We start from the raw sequence: 23,721 nt of genomic DNA on the forward strand, positions 1-23,721 counted from the left end.
GCCTAAAAAGGCCTTAAAAGAGAAGGGATTTTAACGAACTAACAAACCCTCCAGTTATTCGAATTAGGTTTGAAGTTGTTTGGTAACATTTAAGTCTTAAACAAGTTGATCTTATGGTTTTCCTTTTGCTTTTTGTGGGTTTTCTTTGTCTTGTGTGTGTGTGTGTGTGTGTGTGTGTGTGTGTGTGTGTGTTTGTGTGTGCTTGCACGTGCGTGCTAGTTTTAAGCCTTGATCTCAGGTCCTGGTCACTGTCCCTTAGCTTTTTCACTCAGTGCTAGTACTGTACCACTTCTATTTCTAGCGTTTAGGTTGTTAACTGGAGATAAGTATCTTACAGACTTTCCTGGCTGGTTTTAAACTGTGATGCTCAGATCTTAGCTTCCTGAGTACCTAGGATTACAGGCATGAGCCACAAGTGCCCAGCTTTGTAAGTGTTTTGATCTGAATTTATAAACATTCTTTCTCTAACTGCAAACTGGGTGTGAGCAAGTTGAATGAGACATGATTAGAACCTAGGCGAGCCAGAAAATGTTTTTCTTAGAAGTTGTGATTACTGGTGCTATAAAAGTTCCATCAAATACATGTCATGAAACTTTCCTACAACTCATACTTGCTGTAAGCTTCTCTTAGGCAAATTTCATCATATGTAATAGATCCAACCTAAAGATGTTTTTTTAGCAAACATCTGGCATAAGAGAAGTGAATTGGTATGTAACAACACTTAGCTACAAGAGGAAGCATAGAGGACAGAGTAGGAAAAGATGCTTACAACAGGGCTTGGGAGTCTGTCCTCAAGGTTTTTCACATTATTTGTCAAGAAAGAAAACAGAAAGGTAAGTGCTGGAGTTGAGATAATGTTTAGAACAGCCAATTTCACATGATACTGCACTAAATTCAAAGCTAATGTCACAAAAAGCAATTTCAGGGCATTATGAATTACATAGGCATAATATTTGTTTGTTTGTTTGTTTACTGGGCTAGTAATGGGCTTGAACTCAGGGCCTCATACTCTCATTTGGCTTTTTCACTCAAGGCTGGCATTTTACTGCTTGAGTTACAGCTCCATTTCTAGCTTTTTGGTGGTTAATTAGAGATAAAGTGATATGAACTTTTCCACTTGGGCTGGCTTCAAAATGTGATCCTCAGAACTCAGTTTTCTGAGTAGCTAAGATTACAGGTATGAGACACCAGCATAAGGTAGAAATCTTAAAGACAAAAACAAGAACAACTCAGATTCTTGGCTGGAGAAGTGGCTTCAGTGGTAGAGTAGTTGTCTAGCAAGTAAATGCAAGGCCTTGAGTCTAAATCCCAGTACTGTCAAATATAAAAACAAATTAAAAAAACCCCTGTAGATTCTGAGGTTTTAAGTCAGGGGTAGTTGCCAACAGTTTTACATTTCCCACTTGCTTTCTTGTGATGGTTTTTAGGCAGTGAGCAGCCCTGACATAATTCTTTTGGGTATTGTTTCTTGTGCAAATGGAGAAGGCAAATGTTAGCTGGAAATCTTGCCTTTGGAAACATCATTGCTTGTCATATAAAGCTTATACATGAGATGAACTGAACATTTTTCTTTGGTGCTCCTTTAAGCTATGCCTAGGACTGGCAGAAATGATTGGCAGAATCACTCAGACCTGTCAAGCAAGGAGCTGGAACTGTATCCTAGGGCCCCCTCATTCTTTAGAGCCCCTTCTTTGAAATTTTCTAACTCTTCTTCTAGATTTGTTTCTGTCTGTCCCCTTTGGAATGTGCTCTCTTTTTCTGTGTATAGTATTGACAAGATATCCCAGTGAACTCAGACTTATATGCGTAAGTTTCTACTGAGGCCCTGTTCCCAGGCTCTGTTCTTAAGTGGGTAGCCTGGATCATGTGAAATCTGGCTGCTGGACACACAACTGACATGTTGCTTTTGAGTGATTCTCACTCATAGAGGACATAGGTCAAGTTCAGGGTCCTGGAATATCCAAGGTTCACTGTTTAAACCACACACATGGGCCTGTGTATCCATCTTATTATCTGTGTTCAGAGCATTGGGGTCACTTCTGTTCTGTAGCAGTTAAGGGTTGCAGGGGTGGCAGAAGATGCCTTTATGCCCTTTCCACTGGGATTTGGGACAGTTACCCCATGCCCTCTTGAATTCTATGTCATGGGGTCAGGCACTGCTTGATTACGTCTATCTTTCCCGAGGGCATTCAAGATTATTGTTTTTCCACACAAACAAATAATTTTTTTGAAGTACTAGTGTTTTAACTCAGAAGCTTGTTCATCTGGTGCTCTACCACTTAAAATCCATGTGCAGCCTTTTTTTTTTTTTTTTTTAAACTGCTTATTTTGGACATGGAACCTAGTGAAATTTTCTTCTCAGGCAAGCCTCTAACTGAGATCCTCCAGATCTAAGCTTCCTGAGTATTTAGGATTACATGCATGAGCCATTTCAAGCCACTGGCTCAAAGAAATGATTTTTTTTTTTTTGGATGCAATGATGCTATGTTCTCCTTGCTTGGTTTAAGCTCTCCTAAATGGCAGACAAACATTCCTCATACAAATGAGATTGCTTACCTTGTTCTGTCTCTCATGACCTTGAGCTACAGGGAGTATACAGGAGACAAGGTTGCAGTCAGCATGAAAGAGATCAATACTTCGAATCACTGAAGGCCTAAAGAATTCAAGACAAGACATAGATGGAAGATACAATATTCTGTTATGTTCTAACATTCTTAATGATAAATTTATCATGACCAGAAATCAAATTTATCACTCAGGTTTTCTTATATACTCTGGATAAGTCTTGAATGTGTAGTTATCACTGAAGAAGTACAGTCAGAATCCTTGAGTATCTTGACAGTATTCATGGGTTTAAAATGAAAGCTAGAATTGAAACACCAAGTTTTTTTGTCAGGGTCTGGTCGTGGGCCTGAACTCTGGGCCTGGGTGCTGACCTTCAGCTCTTCAGCTCAAGGCTAGGCTCTACCACTTGAGCCACTTCTGGCTTTTTTTTCCTGCTTATGTGGTGCTGAGGAATCGAACCCAGGGCCTCATGCATGCAAGGCAAGCGTTCTACCACTTAGCCACCTTCCCAGACCAAAACACCAAGTTTTGTAGCTCATTGTTAGAATGCCTACTTGGCACATGCCAAATCCTAGAACTTAAGTTCCAGCACCAAAAACATGACAAAGAAATGACAACAAAAATCCAGGAAGTTTTCTTTTTTGTACTTAATACTGGGGCTTATTTTTGGGGAGGATTACATCTTAACAAGTGTGTAATTTGATAATTTAAAGCCAGTTTATAGACTAAGTATTTAGTATTTGCCCAATAGGGGAGAAAAAAATAACACCCAAGTCCATTCAAGGTCTTTCTAAAGTAAAGAACAAGGTGTTGAGATTTCACAACAGCAAGTCTGTGTGAAAGTTTCTCTTACCAGGTTAGATAAATAAAATGGCTTAACTATTTACAACCATGTTACGAGGAAAAATAGAACTTTAAGGAAAATGCATACAGGAATGAAACAAAACAAATTTCCATCACAGCAATGTCAAAATTCTCCATCCATCTATTTTCCAGGCTGAGGTTTGCAGATATGCATAAGGAGTTTGTCATTTCCTGTGTGCCTATTGTGTATCACTAGCATAACATTTAAACTACTCTGTAAGTGTATGTTACAATTTCATCTGTACTCAGTAATATTCGCATTTTTATTTGATGTAACAAAGGCAATTTTGATATAATTTCCCTTAGGTTTTTGCATTTTTGTCTTTACTGTAATACTCAACCTGACAGAATTGCTGATTGTTAAATCATTATGTTAGTATTGTGAATAGTCATATATTGTTAGGAGACAGAGTATCCTGTTTGTGACTATGACTTTATGGTTTTTTAAATTTTTCATGTCAAAATAGAAAACGAAGAAAATTACTTTCTGTTGTATAATCTGGTATGTGTAGATCACTTGTAAATTAAAGCTTATTTGTGATAAAACGTTTTCTGAAGCACTTGTTTTTAATTTTAAATTACCTCCATCAAAACAGACATCATGCCTAGCACTGGTGGCTCACGCCTGTAATCCTAGCAACTCAGGAGGCTGAGATCTGAGGACTGCAGTTCAAAGCCAGCCTGGGCAGGAAAGTCATCAGACTCTTATCTCCAATAAACCACTCAGAGAACTGGAAGTGGCACTGTGGCTCAAGTGGTAGAGTGCTAGCCTTCAGCTGAAGAGCTCAGGGACAGCACCCAGGCCCAGAGTTCAAGCCACCCCCGACTGAACAAAAAAAACCCAAAACAAACATCATTGTAACCTTTTGGAATACAATATTTTAATCATTTTACCCTTTAGCTTTAGTAATATTAAGTAATTTGTTTCATAAAATGTTTGCATAAATTTGCAATATTTATGCAACGACAGTTATTACCTTTCCATTTAATTCCTTACAGACACTGTCTTAATCTCTTTCTTGTGCCGGAACAAACACCACAGAGTGAGTTACTTATAAGTAGTAAGACTTTATTTCTCATGGTTCTCTATTTTTGAAAAATAGAAATACAATTAGTCCCATTTATTCAATTGCAGGTAATGCCAAACCAATATTTTTAATATTAATAGCACTGAGGGAAAAATAATTGGAGCATTGATTCTAAACTTAGATTCAGATAATAAATGTGCATAAATCTCTGGTATACTTCATTTCTTCTTGGTTTTTTGACCAACTAGTGCTTCAAACTGAATATTCTGTACACGACTTATAGCTGCCAAAGCACGTTCAGGAAGAAACCTGCATTTGAGAAGAGATGGAAAAATTTCAATTTAAAATCTTTACCATCATGGTCTTTCTTTTGTTTTGTTGTCAATCAAAATGCCCCGAGTTATCTGGCTTGCCTTTCTTCCCCAATGTCTGTCTGTCTCTCCATTAGATGTGTATGACATGTCCTGTAAAGGTATATTAAAAATCAGCTTGTATGTTGGGTGCTGGTGGCTCATGTCTATAATTCTAGCTACTCAGGAGAGTGAGATCTGAGGATCACTGTTCAAAGCCAACCTGGGCAGTCAAATCTGTGAAATTTTTATCTCCAATTAAACAGCAAAAAACTGGATTGGAAGTCAATATGTAACTAATCAGTATATGAATATTAAAAGAATAATAAAATAAAGGAGAACTAAGGGTTATGGAATGATGAGTTGGAACCCATTTTCCTCTGTCGTTTTCTCTGAATGACCCACTGATCTGACTTGATGTGAAAATCTGGAAAACTACTTAAGTTCTCAGGTGACTTTATTGAAGGGATAATAAAATTCAACTACCACATGTCAAAAAAAATATGACCTGTTTTAGTCAAAGAGGTTAATAGTAGAAGGATGAAAGAATATACTAACTATATTAATATCAACGTAGAGTTCAAGGCAAAGAATCTTACTGTTACTTTTAATATCTCTACTAAAGATATTAAGTTTGTAATAAAACTTTTTTCATTAAGGAAATTACAGGTGGTCTCTCTGTGTATCTCCTTGTGTGTGTCTGTGTCTGTGTCTTTGTGTCCCTATGAGAGCACCCACACCCTGCTAGAGTGTGCTGCTGCCCTTCTGTTTGTCTGCTTTTTTGTCTGTTTCCTTGCTTGTTTACTTAATAAAACTCTGCCAAGTTTTCATACCAAAAAAAAAAAAGAAAGAAAGAAAGAAAGAAAATTACAGCATGAGCAACAAGGAAAGTAAGCCTGAGAGCCTGAGTTCAAGCCTTGGAACCAACACACACACACACACACACACACACACACACACACACACACACACACACACACACACACACACAGACAGAAAACCACAGGTCTGGGTTATATAACAAGAACTTGTCTCAAGAAGATAAAACAAAAATGAAGAAACAAAAAAGAAAAAAAAATAAAAAAAAAAAAGAAAAAGGAGGAGGAGGACTAGAAAGATAAAAAGAAGAAATTACAGAAAAACAAAGAGGAGAAAGATAAAGAGGTAGAGAAAATAAGGATGAAGAAATTATTGAAGAGGGTGAAAGAGGAAGAGAAGGAAGAGGAAGAAGAAATAACCAAAGAAGTTGAAAGAAGAGGGGGAGGAGGAGGAGATATTACGGGCCATGTGGATTTGGTTAAGGAAGAAATAGTACCATACCACACAAACTATTTCAGAAGATAAAGGAAGAGAGACTACTGTTCAATTCAGTCTATGAAGCCTGTATTACTCTGAAACAATGTCAGGGAAAGGCATTTCTTGATTGGTTTGTCCTTTAAAATGAATCAATGTAGGATTGGAAGAGTGGCTCAAGTGGTAGAGAGCTTGACAAGAGAGTACAAGACCCGGAATTAGAATCCCAGTTCATCCGTCTCCCACCCCCACCAAAAGAAAAAGAAAAAAGAGTTTTTGATAAAACTCTCATCGAAGTGCTGGTAGCTTGCAGCTGTATTCCTAGCTACTCAAGAGGCTGACATCTGAGGATCATGATTTGAAGCCAGTCCCAGTAAAAAGTTTAGGAGACTCAATCTCCACTTAACCACCAAAAAGTCAGAAATAGAGCTACAGCACAAGTGATAAAAGACTAGCCTTGTGCCCAAAAGCTCAGCGACAGTGCCAGGCTTTGAGTTCAGGGCTCGCGATTGACATAAAAACAAAAACAACAACAACAAAAAGTAGTAATAAAAAGGAAATTCCTTAACATGATAAAGGGCATCTGTGAGGAAAATACATAGCTGTTTTTTTTTTTTTACTCAGTCGTGAACACTTTTCTCTTAGATCAGGAAGTGCACTTGCATTCATACCCTTTCTTATCCTGGTGAATAGAGAGAAGAAATGAAAAAGGGCAAGTCATAGGTAATATGATTATTGTGTAAAATGATCTGTAGGGATCTCCAGAAAAGCTTAGAAAATTAAAAGTTTGAAAGGAGGAGGCTGCAATGCTTGGTAAGAAATGTACGCATTATCCTGCCCATGTAACTGTAACTCCTCTGTACAGTATGTTCACAAATAAAATTAAATTAAATTTAAAAAAAAAAAAAGAAAATTAAAAGTTTGGCAAGATTGCAAAATGTAAGCTCAAAATACAAAAATCAAATAGATACTAGTAGCCAACAATGGGGAAGGTTTTTGTTTTTTTGCAGTTGTGGGGCCTAGGCACTGACCCTGAGCTTCTTTTTTTTTGCTCAAGGCTAGCACTCTACCACTTGAGCCACATTGCCACTTCTGGTTTTTTCTGTTTATGTAGTACTGAGGAATAGAACCCAGGGCTTCATGCATGCCAGGCAAACACTCTACCATTGTGCCACCTTCCCAGCCCCAAGAAATTTTTTTTATAAAATGCTATTTGCAATAGCATCATCAAAACCATGAAATGCTTTGTGATAAATCTGACAAAAAGATGTGTGACACTTGAACACTAAAGACTGAAAAGTTGTCTAAAAATTTTAAGGAGTATTTCTTAAAGAAAAAGACATATTGTGTTCTTGGATTGGATGATTCAATATTGTTAATATGTCAATTCTCCCCCAACTGATCTACAGAATCAAAGAAATTCCAATCAAAATTTTCTGTTAAAAAAATAGAGCCTCGGGGCTGGGAAGGTGGCTCAGTGGTAGAGTGCTTGCCTTGCATGCATGAGGCCCTGGGTTCGATTCCTCAGCATCACATAAGCAAAAAGAAAAAAACCGGAAGTGGCGCTGTGGCTCAAGTGGTAGAAGTGGTAGCCTTGAGCTGAAGAGCTGAGGGACAGCTCCCAGGCCCAGAGTTCAGGCCCCACAACTGGACCCCACCCCCCCCAAAAATAGAGCCTTGCTGGGCGCCGGTGTCTCACGCCTGTAATCCCAGTTACTCAGGAGGCTGAGATCTGAGGATTGCTGTTCAAAGCCAGCAGGAAAGTCCATGAGACTCTTATCGCCAATAAACCACTAGAAAACTGGAAATGGAGCTGTGGCTCAAGCAGTAGAGTGCTTGCCTTGAGCTAAAGAGCTCAGGGACAGTGCCCAGGCCCAGAGTTCAAGCCCCATGACTGACCAAAACAAAAAAAAAAAAATAGAGCCTTTGTTAGCTATGATACTATATTATGCTCTCTTAAAATGAATTTTCCATATGTGGAAATTAAATCTAATTTATAAACAAATGAAAATGTATACAGGTCATATGCGTATATGTATAAACAAATTGACTAAAGCATGGTATACAGAGGGGAGAATTCCAATGGTGTAACTCCTTTGAACAACTAATAGTTTAACAGTGAATACCAGGACACTGGGACCTATGTTGTCAGGAGTAAGGACAAGGAGTGAGGAAGGTCAAAGGATGAAAGGGCAGACTAATGGAGAGAGGAAGGGTGGGCAACTGGACTCATAATTCTCTATGGACACAGGTGAAAATGGGACAAGGTAACTTGAGGATGTGAGTGGGGTTGGCAGAGGTGGAGAATGATGGAAGGGCAACATCTATTAGATGAGTGTACTCATAAACGGATACATTGATCTGACATCTCATTGTACAACTATGCAAAGATATTAATAAAAAAATCCCTCAAACAATAGCAGCACTATTTTTCCTTCAGTCTGAATAGTTTTCAGCAAAGATTGGGTAGAAATGGTAGATGTAGAAAAAAGAATCTTTTTTTTTTTTTTTTTTTTTAGAATAGATAAGGCAATAATAGAAGCAATGTAATTCTTTACCTAAGGATGGAGAGTTTCCATGGCAACTTTCACAATGAAAGACTGTCCATAATAATAGTTCTATGTGTGTCTTAATAGTTCGGATGTTTTGTGCTCCACTTACTTTTCCAGGATTAGAGAAATATTGATATATGATGGAACAAAAATCATTTTCTTGTTGGTAAGTATTCCATCCATCAACCTTCTTGCAACTTCATCTGTCTCTAAAATCGGCCACAATCTATGAAGGAAAAGAAAATATATTTATTTCTATTTTTGTCCTCTTTATTATTTAGTTTGGTGCTGGGGATTAAATCCAGAGCCTTACCTATGGTAAGTATGTGTCCTACCACCGAACTGCACACCTATTCTCTTAATTTTAATTTTTCTAAATTAATAAGAGCAACAAAATCAACCTTTTCACAAAAGTTGCACTTAGGCCAGGTATCTGTGGCTCATGCCTATAATTTTAGTAACTTAGGAGGCTGAGATATGAGGATTGAAGTTAAAGCCAGCTTAGGAAGGAAAGTTCAGTAGACTGTTATCTCCAATTAGCCACCAAAAAGCTGGAGGTAGAGCTATGGCTTATATAGAAGAGCACCAGCCTTGAACACAGAAGCTAAGGGACAGCTCCTAGGCCTTGAGTTCAAGCCCCACCCAGTATTGGCATACAGAAAAATTTTGACCTAGGATTTATTTGTTGACTGGACTGATCAAAAACTTAGGTGTTTTTAAGGCTTTCCGGTATCATATAGTCTTACCCTCATAACAATCCAATCAGACAGGCAGCGTTTATAATTGTGTAAATCTTATAAATCAGGAATATGAAACAGAAAGAAGTTAGAATATTTCTCAGGTTGCTACAGATGCTAGTGATGCTAGGGTTAGAATTCAAATTCAGGAAGTATGACTCTAAAGCTCATACTTGTAACTATAGAACTTCATACTATCACTAAAATTGCTCAGCCCAATATGTGATCCAAAGCAAGCACTCAGTCATGATTTTAACCCTCACTTCCTTTATATTGGACTTTGGACTGAGAGTATTCCAGAACTCAGCGCAGAAAAGTCACCTCCCTCCTCCCCTCATCTCCCATGTAGAACACCATGGAAATAAAGCAAACAGAAACATTTTGCTCTTGCACTCATCCAAGTCTTTTAAAGCAGAATCTCCATGGGAGAGCCCATAAGCATCTCAGGTAAGTTTAAGTTTTGGAGGATCAATCAAGTTTGGAAAATGTTGGAGGACTGTGTGTTGGCATTGCACTATGGAAGTTGTAGAAGAGATGTGTGGTCTCACCTTGCTTCACCTTTTGGAGGATAACACTGAGGGAAAGGGATTTTAAGATTCCGTCTGGAGGCCTGGTTCTCAGGCTAGAAAACTCCCTTCCTTCTCCTAGATAAGCATCTTCAGCCCACCTATTCCCCTAGACATTCATCTTCACAACACCCCCTCTTACCTATGCCTGATACCTGAATGTGGGTTAATCCTTTTCCTGAGCACAAATAAATACCAATTGCTAAGTTCTTGGTAGTTGGTCGATCCTTTTAATGTGCTGTGTGTGTGTGTGTGTGTGTGTGTGTGTGTGTACTAGTCCTGGGACTTGAACTCAGGGTCTGGGTGCTGTCTCTGAGCTGCTGCTACTTCTTTTTTTGATTGGTCATGGGGACTGAACTCTTGGCCTGGGCACTGTCTCTCAGCTCTTCAGCTCAAGGCTAGTGCCCTACTACTTAAGCCCCAATGCCACTTTTGGCTTTTTTTCTTCTGCTTATGTGGTGCTGAGGAGTCGAACCCAGGGTCTCATGCCTGCAAGGCAAGCACTCTAATACTGAGCCACTTTCCCAGCCCTCCCTGAGCTTCTTTTGCTCAAGGCTACCATTCTACCACCTGAGTCACAGCTCTACTTCTGGCTTTTGTGTGGGGGAGGTGATTAATTGGAGATAAGAGTCTCATGGACTTACTTGCCTGGGCTGGCTTTGAACCATGATTCTCAGATCTCAGCTTCCTGAGTAGTTAGGATTACAGGTATTGAGTCACTGGTGCCTGGCTCCGGATATGCTTTTGACAACCCCCTTCACTCATTTAATTTCAGAAGTTAACTCAAAATCAATTGAGTTAAAGCAAACTGAATAATATTGGTAAAAAGAAAAATGCACTCTTCTCCCATTTTTTTTTGTCTGGTGCTGGTCCTAAGGTTTGAACCCAGGGCTCAAAGCTAGCACTGTACCACTTGAACCACAGGTCCACTTCTAGCTTTTTTTTGGGGAGGGTAGTTAATTGGAGATAAGAGTCTCACAGACTCTCTTGGCTGGGCTGCCTTTGAACTGCAATCCTCAGATCTCACCTTCCTGAGTGGCTAGGATTACAAGCATGGCTACCAGCATCTAGCTTCCCTCATTTTTTTTATTTTTGTAAGTTTTTCCTAGAACATTTTTATTTTCAGATTTGTTTGAAACCATGAATGTAGAAGGGCTGTGTATATGAAGTGCTTGAGCAAATCTACAGCTTTACTCTCAAGTGATCTTTTCCATTAAGACAAACATTGAAAATGTCATTTTTTCCCTTAAGAACCTTGAGTGTGGGATTGTTTTGCAATAAATTAGGAAAGAATCAAGACATGTACATTCACATGGTACTTCTCAGTACCAAGGAGGTGTCAAAAAGAATTGTACAGCTCTTCTTGCATTTTTCATTTTTCTAGAAATTTCTAATTCAATTTACAAAAATGAAACTTTTCTCTTATGTCTGCCAGTTCTTAGGCTTCATTTAATTCTTTTATTTTTATATGGCTCTTCAAAACTGTTCTCTTCAAAACTCTTGATGTCCCTGTGGTCTATTTCTTTTTTTTTTATTGTGAAAATACCGTGCAGAAGGGTTACAATTACATGGGCAAGGTAATGAGTACATTTCTCATCAAGCATTGTTGCCTCCTCCTTTGTTTCCCCTTCCCATCCCTTCCCATCTCCTAACTCCCCCAACCCCTCCAGCCAAAGTTGTAAAGTTCCTTTTTCGAAATAACTTCTTGTACATCTCATTGTTGCAATGGGTCCACCTGTATCCCTATTTAAATGATTTGTTTTTTCCCTTCCCCTCCACAAATTATACCAACATCAAATAAAGTGAAAGCAGGGGTTATACCATGGGGAAGGGACATACAAAGCAACAAAGAAATCATCTTATAAATATGTTAGAAACAATCGCAAGAAAGAAAAAAAAATTTGGCTTCCCTCATTTTTTAAGTTGACCAGCTTCAAGTTTCTCATATAATTTTCTTACCAGTATCTCATGCCATGTTTTCATCTTCCTATGATTCTTTCTCACCTTGTGCTTGGGTTTTTGGTGAATCCAGTATTCACAAAAACTGGGCAGAGACATGAGGTTTTGATTCCAGTTTTCCCCAAAGCCTCAAGTTCTGCGGTGAGACCCTTGTGGAAGCCAACAGCAGCGAACTTGCTGGAACTGTAAGATAGTCACACTAGTATCGTTACTAAAGGAGCAGGACCTTGCTACAGACCCTAGCTTCCTGTGAGCAGCAGTACAATTTGTTTCACCACAAGAAACTAAACACCCAGAATCTTCTAATTGATATTTTCCTGAGTGGATAAAACAGACTCTCATTTTCTTATATTATTTAACAGAATTCTGATTTCTTCTTTTCTTTTTGGTACTAGCGATTGAACCCAGAGCCTTGAACATGCCAAGAATCTACTTTACCACTAAGCTACACCCTCAGCCTCTGTAACTCATTTCTCAAACACTAATGATAGTAAAAGAACAATAACAACTTTATTGACCAGCCTAATGAAAGATTTTCCATTCAATTCATTCAAGTTTCAAAATGTTTTCTAGTCACTTTATTTTACTTACTTCTTGCCAGCACTTGGGATTGAACACAATGTTTCAGGCTCACGCAACTTGTTTGCTCATGGCTAGTGCTCTACCACTTGAGCTATGCCCAGCCTGGCTTTTATTGTTTATTTTGGAGATGGAGTCTTATGTACTTTTCTACTGGGGCTGGCTCTGAATTCAGTCCTCTGGGTCTCATCCACCCCCTGAGTAGCTAGGATTACAGGTTGGAGCCACATTTCCAGGCCTTAGGCTGCACAATTCGTATGTGGAGTTTTAAGATACTAGATGCAGCTTTAAAGGCTGTATGTGTCTACAATGGCACCCTCCTCTGCCCTGCACAGGCGCTCCTCTGAGTTCCTGTGACCCCTATGCCAGTCTTCCTCCCTGGGCTGCTCCCAGCTTTGCCTTCAACAGGGATTGAAATTTAAATATATCTGTGGGTACATGCCCTGCCACAAATGATTTGTTACATGCCCAGATTTAATCTTGCATGTGCATATATAAATAGATAAGAAATCAACAACTTTAAAAAATAAAACAAAGAAATCAACAACTTTCAAGTCCCTCTTCCATACATAATGATATTTCATGCATTGGTAGAACATTTCTGAATTAATATAAAGCAGAAGTAGGAAAATGAGATATTACCAGAGTTTACAAGGGAAGCATATTCAGTGTTTCCATCCACTTCTTTTTCTTTTCTTTTGTTTTTGTTGGTCATGGGGCTTGAACTCTGGGCCTGGGTGCTGTCCTTCAGCTCTTCAGCTCAAGGCTAACACTCTACTGCTTGAGCCACGGTGCCACTTCCGGTTTTCTGGTTGTTTATTGGAAATAAGAGTCTCAAGGACTTTCCTGCCTGGGTTGGCTTTGAACCACAATCCTCAGATCTCAGCCTCCTGAGTAGCTAGGAGTACAGGTGTGAGCTGCCAATGTCCAATTTCCCCTTCTTTTTATAACAGTACTTCCATCCCCTCTTTTTAAAATGTCCATCATAGGGCACAGAGTATAGTCTCTGTGTCTTTTAATGAAGTAGAGGTTCTCTCTTTCATTTATTTTTGGTGCTGGTACTGGGTTGAACTCAGGGCCTTGTGATTGTTTGCTTGTTTTTTTTGCTCAAGGCTATTGCTCTATCACTTGAACCCACCAGTTTCAGTCTCTCTCTTCTCTCTCTCTCTCTCTCTCGTTCACACACACACACACACACACACACACACACACACACACACACACACACATATATATGCACACACACGTGCGTGACACAGAAAGGAGCTGTTACTTCATGCAGCAATATATTTTGATCCTGAGGTCCCTTTATCTTGGGCTTCCAGGCTCTCAGGGAGATTTGTGTTCAAATTTCTGCATAGTTTGCTCCTTAGTCTGTGTCTTGCCTAATTCTTTTGTCAACATCTATTTGTTCTACCATATAACAGAACCATCCTTTCTGGCTATGTCATTTTATTATATTGTTCAACAGAGAAGTTTTCAGAAAATCAAAAAGTATTTTAAATACAATTATCTAGTTTTGTTGTTTTAAAATTGTTCTCCCTTAAACTAGAAATGCTATAATAAATATGAATTACAATGCTGTGAACACATAAAAGTAGACAAATAATACCAGGTTGGCAGCTCACCCCATAATACTAGCTACTCAAGAGGATGAGATCTTAAGTTTTAGGTTTAGGTTTGAAGCCAACCTTGGTAGACAAATCTGAAAGTTTTTTTTTTTTTTTTGGGTCCGGTCGTGGGGCCTGAACTCTGGGCCTGGGCGCTGTCCCTCAGCTCATCAGCTCAAGGCTAGCACTCTACCACTTGAGCCACAGTGCCACTTCTGGCTTTTTTCTTTTTGCTTATGTGGTGCTGAGGAGTCGAACTCAGGGCCTCAGGCATGCAAGGTAAGCGCTCTACCACTGAGCCACCTTCCCAGCCCTCTGATAGACTCTTACCTTCTATTGGCCAACAACATATTCAAACTAGAGGCATGGCTCAAGTCGTAGAGTGCCATATGAGCAAATTACCTGAGCAAGAGCTTGAGGTCAGAAATTCTAGCCCCAGTACCAGCTCAAAAGATAAGTAAGGAAATAATGGCACCACTTGAAAGCAATACTCACCAATATGGGATGAGATAAGGAATCACTCCATGGCCACACACTGAAGCCACTGTGACAATGTGACCATAATTTCTCCTTATCATGGATGGAAGAAGAGCTTTTGTGATCTGAAAGTTGGTGAAGAAGAAGAGAAACAATGACACCAATACAGAGTTTGCCAATCAGGTAGTTTTATGTTTAAATAGTATGACATTTGAGAGAACTTCTGCAATGATATGATTCTGTGATCATGTCTACACAAATGGTAAAAAGAAAGAAAATAAATATTTATTGTTTGAGCCAGCATTGAATGCTGTGTCCTATATACCACACCCCAGGAACCCCTTCCTTCAGAAGGACTCTGGGTATGGCCTTGGTCTTGTCTTTCTCTTTCTTCTTTTTTCCTTTTTCCCTCCCTTCTCTCCTTCCCCCTTCCTTCCTTCCTCCCTTCCTCCTTCTCTCCTTCCCTCCCTCCCTCCCTTCCTCCCTCTCTCCCTCCCTCCCTCCCTCCCTCCCTTCGTCCCTCCTTCCTTCCTTCCTTCCTTCCTTCCTTCCTTCCTTCCTTCCTTCCTTCCTTCCTTCCTTCCTTCCCCTCAGGGCCTGGAGGTTGTCCCTGAGGTTTTATTCTCTCTCTCAAGGTTAACACTTAATCACTTGAACCCCAGCAACATTTCCAGCTTTTTGGTGATTAATTGGAGATAAAGTCTCATGGACTCTGCTGCCTGGGCTGGCTTCAGAACTCATATCTGGCTGAGATCCTTAGATCTCAGCAGTCAGAGTACCTAGAAAGCTGGTACCTAACTGCGTTTTGCTTGGCCTTTTCACTTAAGGCTGGTACTCTAATACATGAGCCACACCTCCACTTTGTCTCACGGACTTTTTGCCTAAGCCAGCTTTGAACCTTGATCCTCAGAGTTCAGCTTCTTGAATAGCTAGGAATTCAAGCATGAGCCACCAGCACCAGCTCAGCCTGGTATATTATTATCATTGTTGTTTGTGTGGCTGGGAGTGATGCATAGTAGGCAAGCACTGTATCATAGAGCTATACCCCACTCCCAAACAATATATGTATTATTTATTATTATTATTTATTAATATATTATTTGTTATTATTTTTATTATTGTTGTGATGGAGTTTGAACTCTCTCTCTTCCCCTTAGCACTACTGAAGTTTGAACTCAAAACCTGTGTTTGCTAGGTAGGGGCTCTAACACTTAAGTCATGCACCTAGCTCTTTTGATTTAGTTATTTTTTAAATATGATTTCACGCTTTTTGTCTGAGGTTAGCCTTAGAATACAATCCTCCTATTTATGCCTTCTGTGCAGCTGGGATACAGGCATGAACCATCAAAATCAGCTTGTTTATTCAGATGAGAGTGTCTCACTAATTTTTGCCTAGGCTAGTCTCAAACTGTGATCTTCCCAATCTTCGCTTCTGGAGAAGCTGGGATAACAGGTATGAACAGTTGTGCCCATCTGTAAAAGGTCTTCTGAGTTCTTACATATTTCTAAATTCCATCAGTCTCATTCCATCAGTCTCAGAGTTCTACCAAATCCTTGTATACATCAAAATAGCTACATCTGAAATCTTTTTGTTTCTAAAATTCCATAAAAGGAGGTCACAAATGAAGGTACACTGTATATATTTCTCTAAAGTATTGAAGAAATATGTATTGACAACACTCAATAAAACTCTATAAACATTTGTTGAAGAGCAGGTTCATACCAGGCTCTGGGTTAGGTACTTGTAGATAAGACAGACCAAGTGGCTTACACCCTGGTACACTGTGTCCACTTGACTCCCTTGCTTCCTGTCAGAGACTCTGGGATTTCTCCCACCCAATAAATCTGATGGTGGCCCATTTCCCACCCGAAGATATATGAACTTGATTATAAACTTCATATATCCTGAAAGAAGGCATCAGAGATTTCTTTTTTCTGGTCCTGGGGAACTCAGAGCCTGGGCACTGTCCCTGAGCTTCTTTTGCTCAAGGCTAGCACTCTACCACTTAGCCACAGTGCCACTTTTGGCTTTTTCTGTTTATGTGGTACTGAGGAATAAAACCCAGGGCTTCCTTCATGCTTGTCAGGCAAGCACTCTACCACTAAGCCACATTCCCAGGCATCAGAGATATTTCTGACTCACACTCACCCAAAAGTGCCCCAGGATGTTGACTTCAAATGTTTTGGTAATCTCTTCATCCTTAGTACTAAGAAGGTCCGCTGGGTAGATTGCTCCTGCATTATTCACTATGATGGTCACATCACCCACTTCTTTCTTTACCTTTTAAAATGGAAAGAGGCCTGTTATTTAAACTCAAGATTTGGGACTAACACCATCAGGGATAGATTTTTTTTTTAAATTCTACTGAGTGAAGTATCTTCTTAAGAGTTCAGCCATGAAAAAAACTTCTAGCTCCAATAGTGGATATAAAGGAATCTGTCAAAAAGATGGGCTAATTTTTTTAAACATTTACATTTTAGTAACTAGTATTATCGTGAGCTTTTTGAAAGTTTATGAATGAAATGAATGAATAAAGTAAAATTAGTATTTGTGCTACTGGCGCATAAATCATTTTATCTCATTTATCATGATAATCTCATTTATCATAATAATTTTTTCTTTTTTTTCTTTTTTTGGCAGCACTAGGGCTTGAGCTCAGAGCCTTATGCTTGCTAGGCAGGCTTTCAACCACTGAGCACAACCGCATGCCCTAATTAAATACTTCTAAAGTGCGAACTGAATAATCCTTGTTTTACCACTTATAGGCTCCATGACTTTTGTCTGGCTTAACCTCTCTGAATCTTAATTTGCTTATCTAGGAAGTATGAGTATTAGGATTAGTGAATTAAATTGAATTAAATAAAAAGGAATGAAAATTGAACAGTTTGGTTAATTGTGAGTACTTGGTATTTAAATTTCTTAAACAGATTTTCATAATTATTAACATAGGAAATTAGATTTGAATCAAAACAAATAAAATTTTGCAGAAGAAACAATTGAAGGAAAAAATACTGCAAAAATAATGGGACTCAAAATTAGAAAAAAATCAATTTTCCTGCTGATAAATCTTTTGTTATTTACTCTAGGTCACTATTTAAGTTCTGATCAGAATGAAATTGATGAATAATATCAAATAATCACAATGGCCAGAGTTGTGTGCCTTACATACAAAGTCAAAAAGCATGTATAAATATCTATCTGTCCATCCATCCATGACACATATATATATATATATATACACACACACACACACACACACACACACACACATACATATATATATGTGTGTGTATGTATACTCTCACACACAGCTAGTTCACTGAGTAGCTAAGACTAATTTATTTATTATCTTTAAATGGTTGTACAAAGGGGTTTAAAATTCCACATGTGAATTAATCTTGATTAATGCCACCCCTTCTATCATCCGGCCCTCCAGTCTAATTTTCCTTTCCCACATCAGTGGCAGTGGTTACAAAGTCCTTTGCTGCTTAGGAGCTGTGCCTCACCTGGTTCACAGAGTTGTAGATCTCCTCTCTGTCACTGCAGTCCACCACAAATGCGTGCACCTGAACCCCTAGTTTCCTGCATTCAGCTGCAGTTTCCTCAACACCACGCTGTAATTGCATTAAAAAAAATCAAAACAAAAAACCAACAAAAAAACCCCTAAATTCAGCAAGGAGTGGAAAATATAAATCGAAAGTGTCTCATAATTTGTAAAAAAACATCCTGTAACAGAAAAGCAAAAGCAAAACAAACAACCCAAAAAGAAACTAGCTAGCAAAAATATTCTTTCTGTTTTGTTTTTCTAGCTTTTCCTCTGGAGGTTCCATAGTAGGCAGATTTTTCTAAACCAATGTACTTTTGTAGTTTGAAGGATATTCTGGAAGATTCTGCACTTTGAGGTGTCATTGAAAAACAGGATAGAGAAGGAGGAAAGAGTCAATAGCTAATTTTAAACAACTTGGTGAAGCACCAACTATGTGATAGTAATGTGGCCAGTAATGATTCTGAGTCAAAGTTTCTAAACAGGCAACAATGGCTCATGCCTGTTCTCCTAGCTACTCAGGAGGCTGAGATCTAAGGATCAAAGTTTGAAGCCCTGGCAGGAAGATCTGTGATACTCTTAATCATCAACGAATCAGCCAAAAGCAGGTAGAGGAGGTGTGGCTCAAGTGGCAGGGTAACAACAATTTTGATTTGTCCTTCTGGGAAGGAAGGGGAAAGAAGGATCCTAATTTGAGAAAGATTCCAAATTGAGATTATGTTCTTCCCCAAGACATACTGGGATGTTCTTCAGGTGACTGAATGAAAATAGGCTAGGACCACTGGCCAATTGCTATTTAGAAAACAACCTTGTACACAACTCTAGGACACAGAGACACCAGTTCATTTTCAACCAACATCCAAAGGCCTTTTTTTCTAAGATAAATTTATCTTAATGTTATTCCTTCCCTTTCCCTCTCCTCTAGCTTTTCTCCCTTCCTCTGTTTTATTCTCACCCTTATTTTTTTATTGTGATTATGTGATTACATAATTTCCCAAATTTCACAGTATTGTGGAATAATGAAGCTCATTTAAAGTCACAAGCTCATTCTAACTTTCCTGGAGCAAATCTATCACGGTCTATAACATATAACGATGTACATATATACACCATACGTGTAATCAGCAGCATGGGGTTATTTAGTAGTGGTTCGACCAGATGAGTCTCACCCTTATTTTTGCTCCTCTTGTTTTCCTTACTTTCTTTTTTATTTCTTGCCCTTCATTTCATTTGCCATGCAAGAGCTCTATTATTTATGCCACATTTCCAGCTCTTTAGTTTGTTTCTCAGATAGGGTCTTGTGTTACCTTTGCAAGGCTCACCCTGAACAATGGTTTTCCTACCTTTGGAACAGCAGCTGAGATTAGAGGTTTGAGCCACTGTGCTCACCTCTTGAAAACTTTGTTTTTCATTTTCCTCAAGTTTTGACACCTATTGACTTTTATAGGGAAGGTTATCCGGTTTTAAAATTACACTCTCTTGCGGGGCACCAGGATTTCATCCCTGTAATCCTAATCTCAGGAGACTGAGATCTTAGGATTGCATTCCAAGCCAGCTTGGTAGGAAAGTCCATGAGATTCTTTTCTCCATTTAAGCTCCAGAAATCCAGAAATGGCTCAAGTAATAGAGTGCTAATCTTGAGCAAAAAGCTCAGGTACAGCACTCAGGCCCTTGAGTTCAAGTCCCAGGATTCTCCCCCCTCACCTCCAATTATACTTTCTCTTCTCATAATTGCAAACTCTTTTCTGTGATGAAGAGACCAGGATGCCTGAAAGGTCCTTACCTTTGCCTATGGGGTTGATTGTACTATGGTACTGTTCTTGAGGTTCATCCCCTAACATTAGTCAAGTGGTTTTCCCTAGCCTGGTTGCCTACCTGGGGTCCTTTTTATTTCACCACCAAAGGCTAAACCCTGGAGTAGCAGCAGCCCAGAGATATCCAGTAGCAAATTCAGCATCCCTTCCATTTTTGGATTACAGGAGTGAAATGAGGGATGTGTTAGGCATCTCCCACTGACTCGAGTTTCAGCTGGATGCTTGCTTGGTACCAGATGGCACAGACCTCTATGTGCTTTGCATTTTGTCTAAGATTTCAGGTCCACAAACAGCATTAGTAGTGAGAACTTGCATCATGAGCTTTGATGGAAGATTTGTCATTCTCCAGTGTTATCACTGAGCTAGCACATAGCAAGAAGGGTTGCCTTGTCTTTTCGCTTTAGGGTCGACTGCACTCACTTCCCTGGTCACTGAGTTCCATATCAGCACTTTAGTTAAAAGGCTGTGCCTATCCTCTTAAATGGCAAAAAGAACCAGCTACAAAGGCCACTTGGTACCTTCCTAGTCCAAAGGAAAATCAGAGTTACGTTTATAGCCTTACAGTGAATAATGGAATATCTCCAATGTTTAACCATGAAATTCAGGGATTCAAAAAGAATTTACAAGGTTGGGTTCTTTGCCCTTCAGGCTAAAAGAACTTATAAATACTTTTACATAGGATTTCTTTCTAATTTTCATTTTTCTCCTATTATTAGAATTTTTTCCAGTTCTGGTGCTTAAACTCTGGGCCTGGGGTGCTTTCCTGAGCTTGAGCTCAAGGGACTTGAACCACAGTTCTGCGTCTGACTTTTTGTGGTTAATTGGAGATAAGAATCTCATGGACCTTCTCTGCCTGAACTGGCTTTGAATTGCGATCCGCATATCAAAGCACCTTGAGTAGCTAGGATTACAAATGTAAGCCACTGGGTCGGACTTATTGCTAGAAATTTTAAAATAAAAAATGCAGCAAATGAAGTCCACTCCCTAAAATATATATCTGGAAAGAGACTGGAGATTAAATTTCATCAAGTCTTGTTCATAGATTTATAATATGTATATATTTTTTAAAAAAAACATCAGAGCACAGCAGACAACAATTTCCTCAGTTTGTAGGTGTTTTGTCTCTTCTAGAAGTTTCACAGAAATCTCTTACAAAACCAGACCCATGACAAATCATTTTTTCATGCACTGTATATCATCTCATCACTTACATAAAAATCTATATCTGCTAGTAAAGAAATACCAACTTTTTCTTGAATGGTATTCTCTACCATCTAGAAAGAGGCAGACAATGTGTTCCTTAAGTTTAAGAGATAATTTGATATCACTAAGAAAATAGCAAACAATGTGACATGACAACAGAGATCACGAGAACAATAATTTAATGATGAAAATGTCAATGGGACAACCCTCATGACCAACCACAAAAAAAGCCAACTGAGAGCAAAGGCCCTGAGTTCAAGTACTGGTATTGGCATGCATGCATGTGTGTGAATACACACACACACACACACACACACACACACACACTCTTAAAAAAAGTATAAAAATTATTCTTTGTTCAACAGAATGTCCACTCACCAAATTTGGCCCTTTGCAGTAACTTGCTGTAGTTTCTGCCTCCCTCAAGAAGTTGTTCCCATTGCAGAAATTAAAAACAAAACAAAACAAAACTGAACCTGGAGAATGTGAGTGCCCTAATTTCAACAGCTTGGCAGATGGCAGCTACTGCAGACTGTAACTGAAAAGTTACTGCTTAGGGGGCTGGGAAGGTGGCTCAGTGGTAGAGCGCTTGCCTTGCATGCCTGAGGCCCTGGGTTCGGTTCCCCAGCACCACATAAGCAAAAAGGAAAAAAGCTGGAAGTGGTGCTATGGCTCAAGTGATAGAGTGCTAGCCTTGAGCTGAAGAGCTGAGGGACAGCGCCCAAGTCCAGAGTTCAAGCCCCACAACCGGCTCCTCCCCCCAAAAAGTTACTGCTTAGCTGGGTACCAGTGGGTCACAGGCTGCGATCTGAGCATTGAGTTTTGAAGCCAGCCAGGGCAGGAAATTCCATCAGACTCTATCTCCAATTAACCACCAAAAAAGAGAAGACAAAGAAGATGAAGAAGATGAAGAAGAAGAAGAAAAGACAGCAATGGAGCTGTAGCTCAAGTGTAGAGCAAAAACCTTGAGCAAAAAAATTCAGGGACAACACCCAGGCCCTGAGTTCAAGCCCCAGGACTAGCACAAATAAAAAATATGTCACCAACCAATCTAATGTATATTTACAGTAAGACTCCAGGGAATTTATCAAACATTGAAAAAGAAAAATTCTAAAGAGAAGCAGATGCTAATTCAAATCATTTAGAAAACACATCTTCCTTTGTAACTTAAAAGACTGGCAGGTACATTTTTTACCTTATTAATATCCCATAGAACCAGTCTGCTTTTCCGCTTTGCAAATTCATAGGCGGTCAGCCTGCCTATTCCATGCCCAGCTCCAGTGATAAGAACAATCTCTCCTGCCACAGATTTTCTCCTTTGGGGAAGGCAAAACTTCACCAGTGCCTCCACATAGGAATAGATAATGGTGAGCAGAAGCAGGAGCAGATCCAGAACAATGTTCATGATTCTGCTTGGTCCTCTCTTGGTGACTCAGTCCTTACGTGGTCCTAGGAAAGAGATATCTTCAGCTTAGAGCTCCAGAGAGTGGCAGGTAGTAAGTGGCAGAAGAAAATGAAGGCTTGATTGAGGTTTTCCAATGGGTCAGGTTCACCTTGTGGTTTTGAAGTGATGCCAATTCTAGTAAGAGCTCGGTACAGGTCAGGGGAACCCAGCACAATGTGCTCTTTGAACTGGCTTATCTGAGGAGCTGTTGTGACCATGGGTTAACATGAAATTTCGCCTTTCAAAGCCATGCTGGAACTATTGCGTCAGCTAATAGCTCGTTGATCTTTGTAAAGTTCAGAAAGCAGTTCAGTTGAGTAAGTTTCTAAATATTATAGTTGGGGAATTTTACTGAGAGTTACTCACTCTAATATGAAGAAAATAAATGTTAAAAGCTGCCTAGTTTCTTTCATTTTCTCTTTTCTTGGCATGTGTGTGGTGCTGAGGAACAAACAAGGACAAGCTTTCTGCAGGCATTCTACTACCCAAGCTACATCCCTTAGTCTTCTAATTTACTATATTTTTGTGTTACAAGGGTTTGAATTTAGAGATAGCTAATCTTACTCTATTTTCTTCTTCTTTTTTTTTTGGGTCCGGTTGTGGGACCTGAACTCTGGGCCTGGGAGCTGTCCCTCAGCAATTCAGCTCAAGACTAACACTCTACCACTTGAGCCACAGCGCCACTTCCGGCTTTTTTCTTTTTGCTTATGTGGTGCTGAGGAATTGAACCCAGGGCCTCAGACATGCAAGGCAAGCACTCTACCACTGAGCCAACTTCTCAGCCCAAAGCTTTTTTTTTTTTTTTTTTTTTAAATGTCAGTTGTGGGGCTTGAACTCTGGGCTGGGCGTTGTTCCTTAGCTCTTCAGCTCAAGACTAGAGCTCTACCACCTGAGCCACAGAGCCACTTCTTCTATTTTATTATTCCTGAGAACACTTCATAAGCACCAGGTTTCAGCTGGCTAATCACTTTATATGTAATGCTCTTTTCTCTGAAAATCTCCAGAACTGGAGAGAGATATTTAAGTTTCATGTCTATCCCTTTGGGACAATAGTAAAAGCAGCAATGGACAAGTTATCAGTAGTTTCAACGGTGCTGTACTTTCTGTCTCAGTCACTTCAGGCTGCTATAATGAA

The 23,721-nt window shown here is 39.4% G+C and overlaps 1 protein-coding gene across 1 annotated transcript; it reads right to left on the reverse strand.

Annotated features, from left to right (window-relative positions):
- Window positions 1-4,481: 4,481 nt before the first annotated feature.
- On the reverse strand, window positions 4,482-22,653 carry Hsd17b13 (hydroxysteroid 17-beta dehydrogenase 13). Its single transcript, XM_042668443.1, has 7 exons — window positions 22,338-22,653; window positions 18,088-18,195; window positions 16,730-16,861; window positions 14,599-14,705; window positions 11,960-12,097; window positions 8,762-8,878; window positions 4,482-4,766 (listed from the first exon to the last, which is right to left on the reverse strand). The coding sequence occupies exons 1-7, from the start codon at window positions 22,545-22,547 to the stop codon at window positions 4,676-4,678; spliced, it is 903 nt and encodes a 300-aa protein (XP_042524377.1). The 5' UTR covers window positions 22,548-22,653; the 3' UTR covers window positions 4,482-4,675.
- Between the last annotated feature and the right edge of the window lie 1,068 nt (window positions 22,654-23,721).

This window comes from Dipodomys spectabilis, unplaced genomic scaffold (genome assembly GCF_019054845.1).
Source record: "Dipodomys spectabilis isolate Male_0828 unplaced genomic scaffold, ASM1905484v1 ptg000436l, whole genome shotgun sequence".
Taxonomy (NCBI): Eukaryota; Metazoa; Chordata; class Mammalia; order Rodentia; family Heteromyidae; genus Dipodomys; species Dipodomys spectabilis.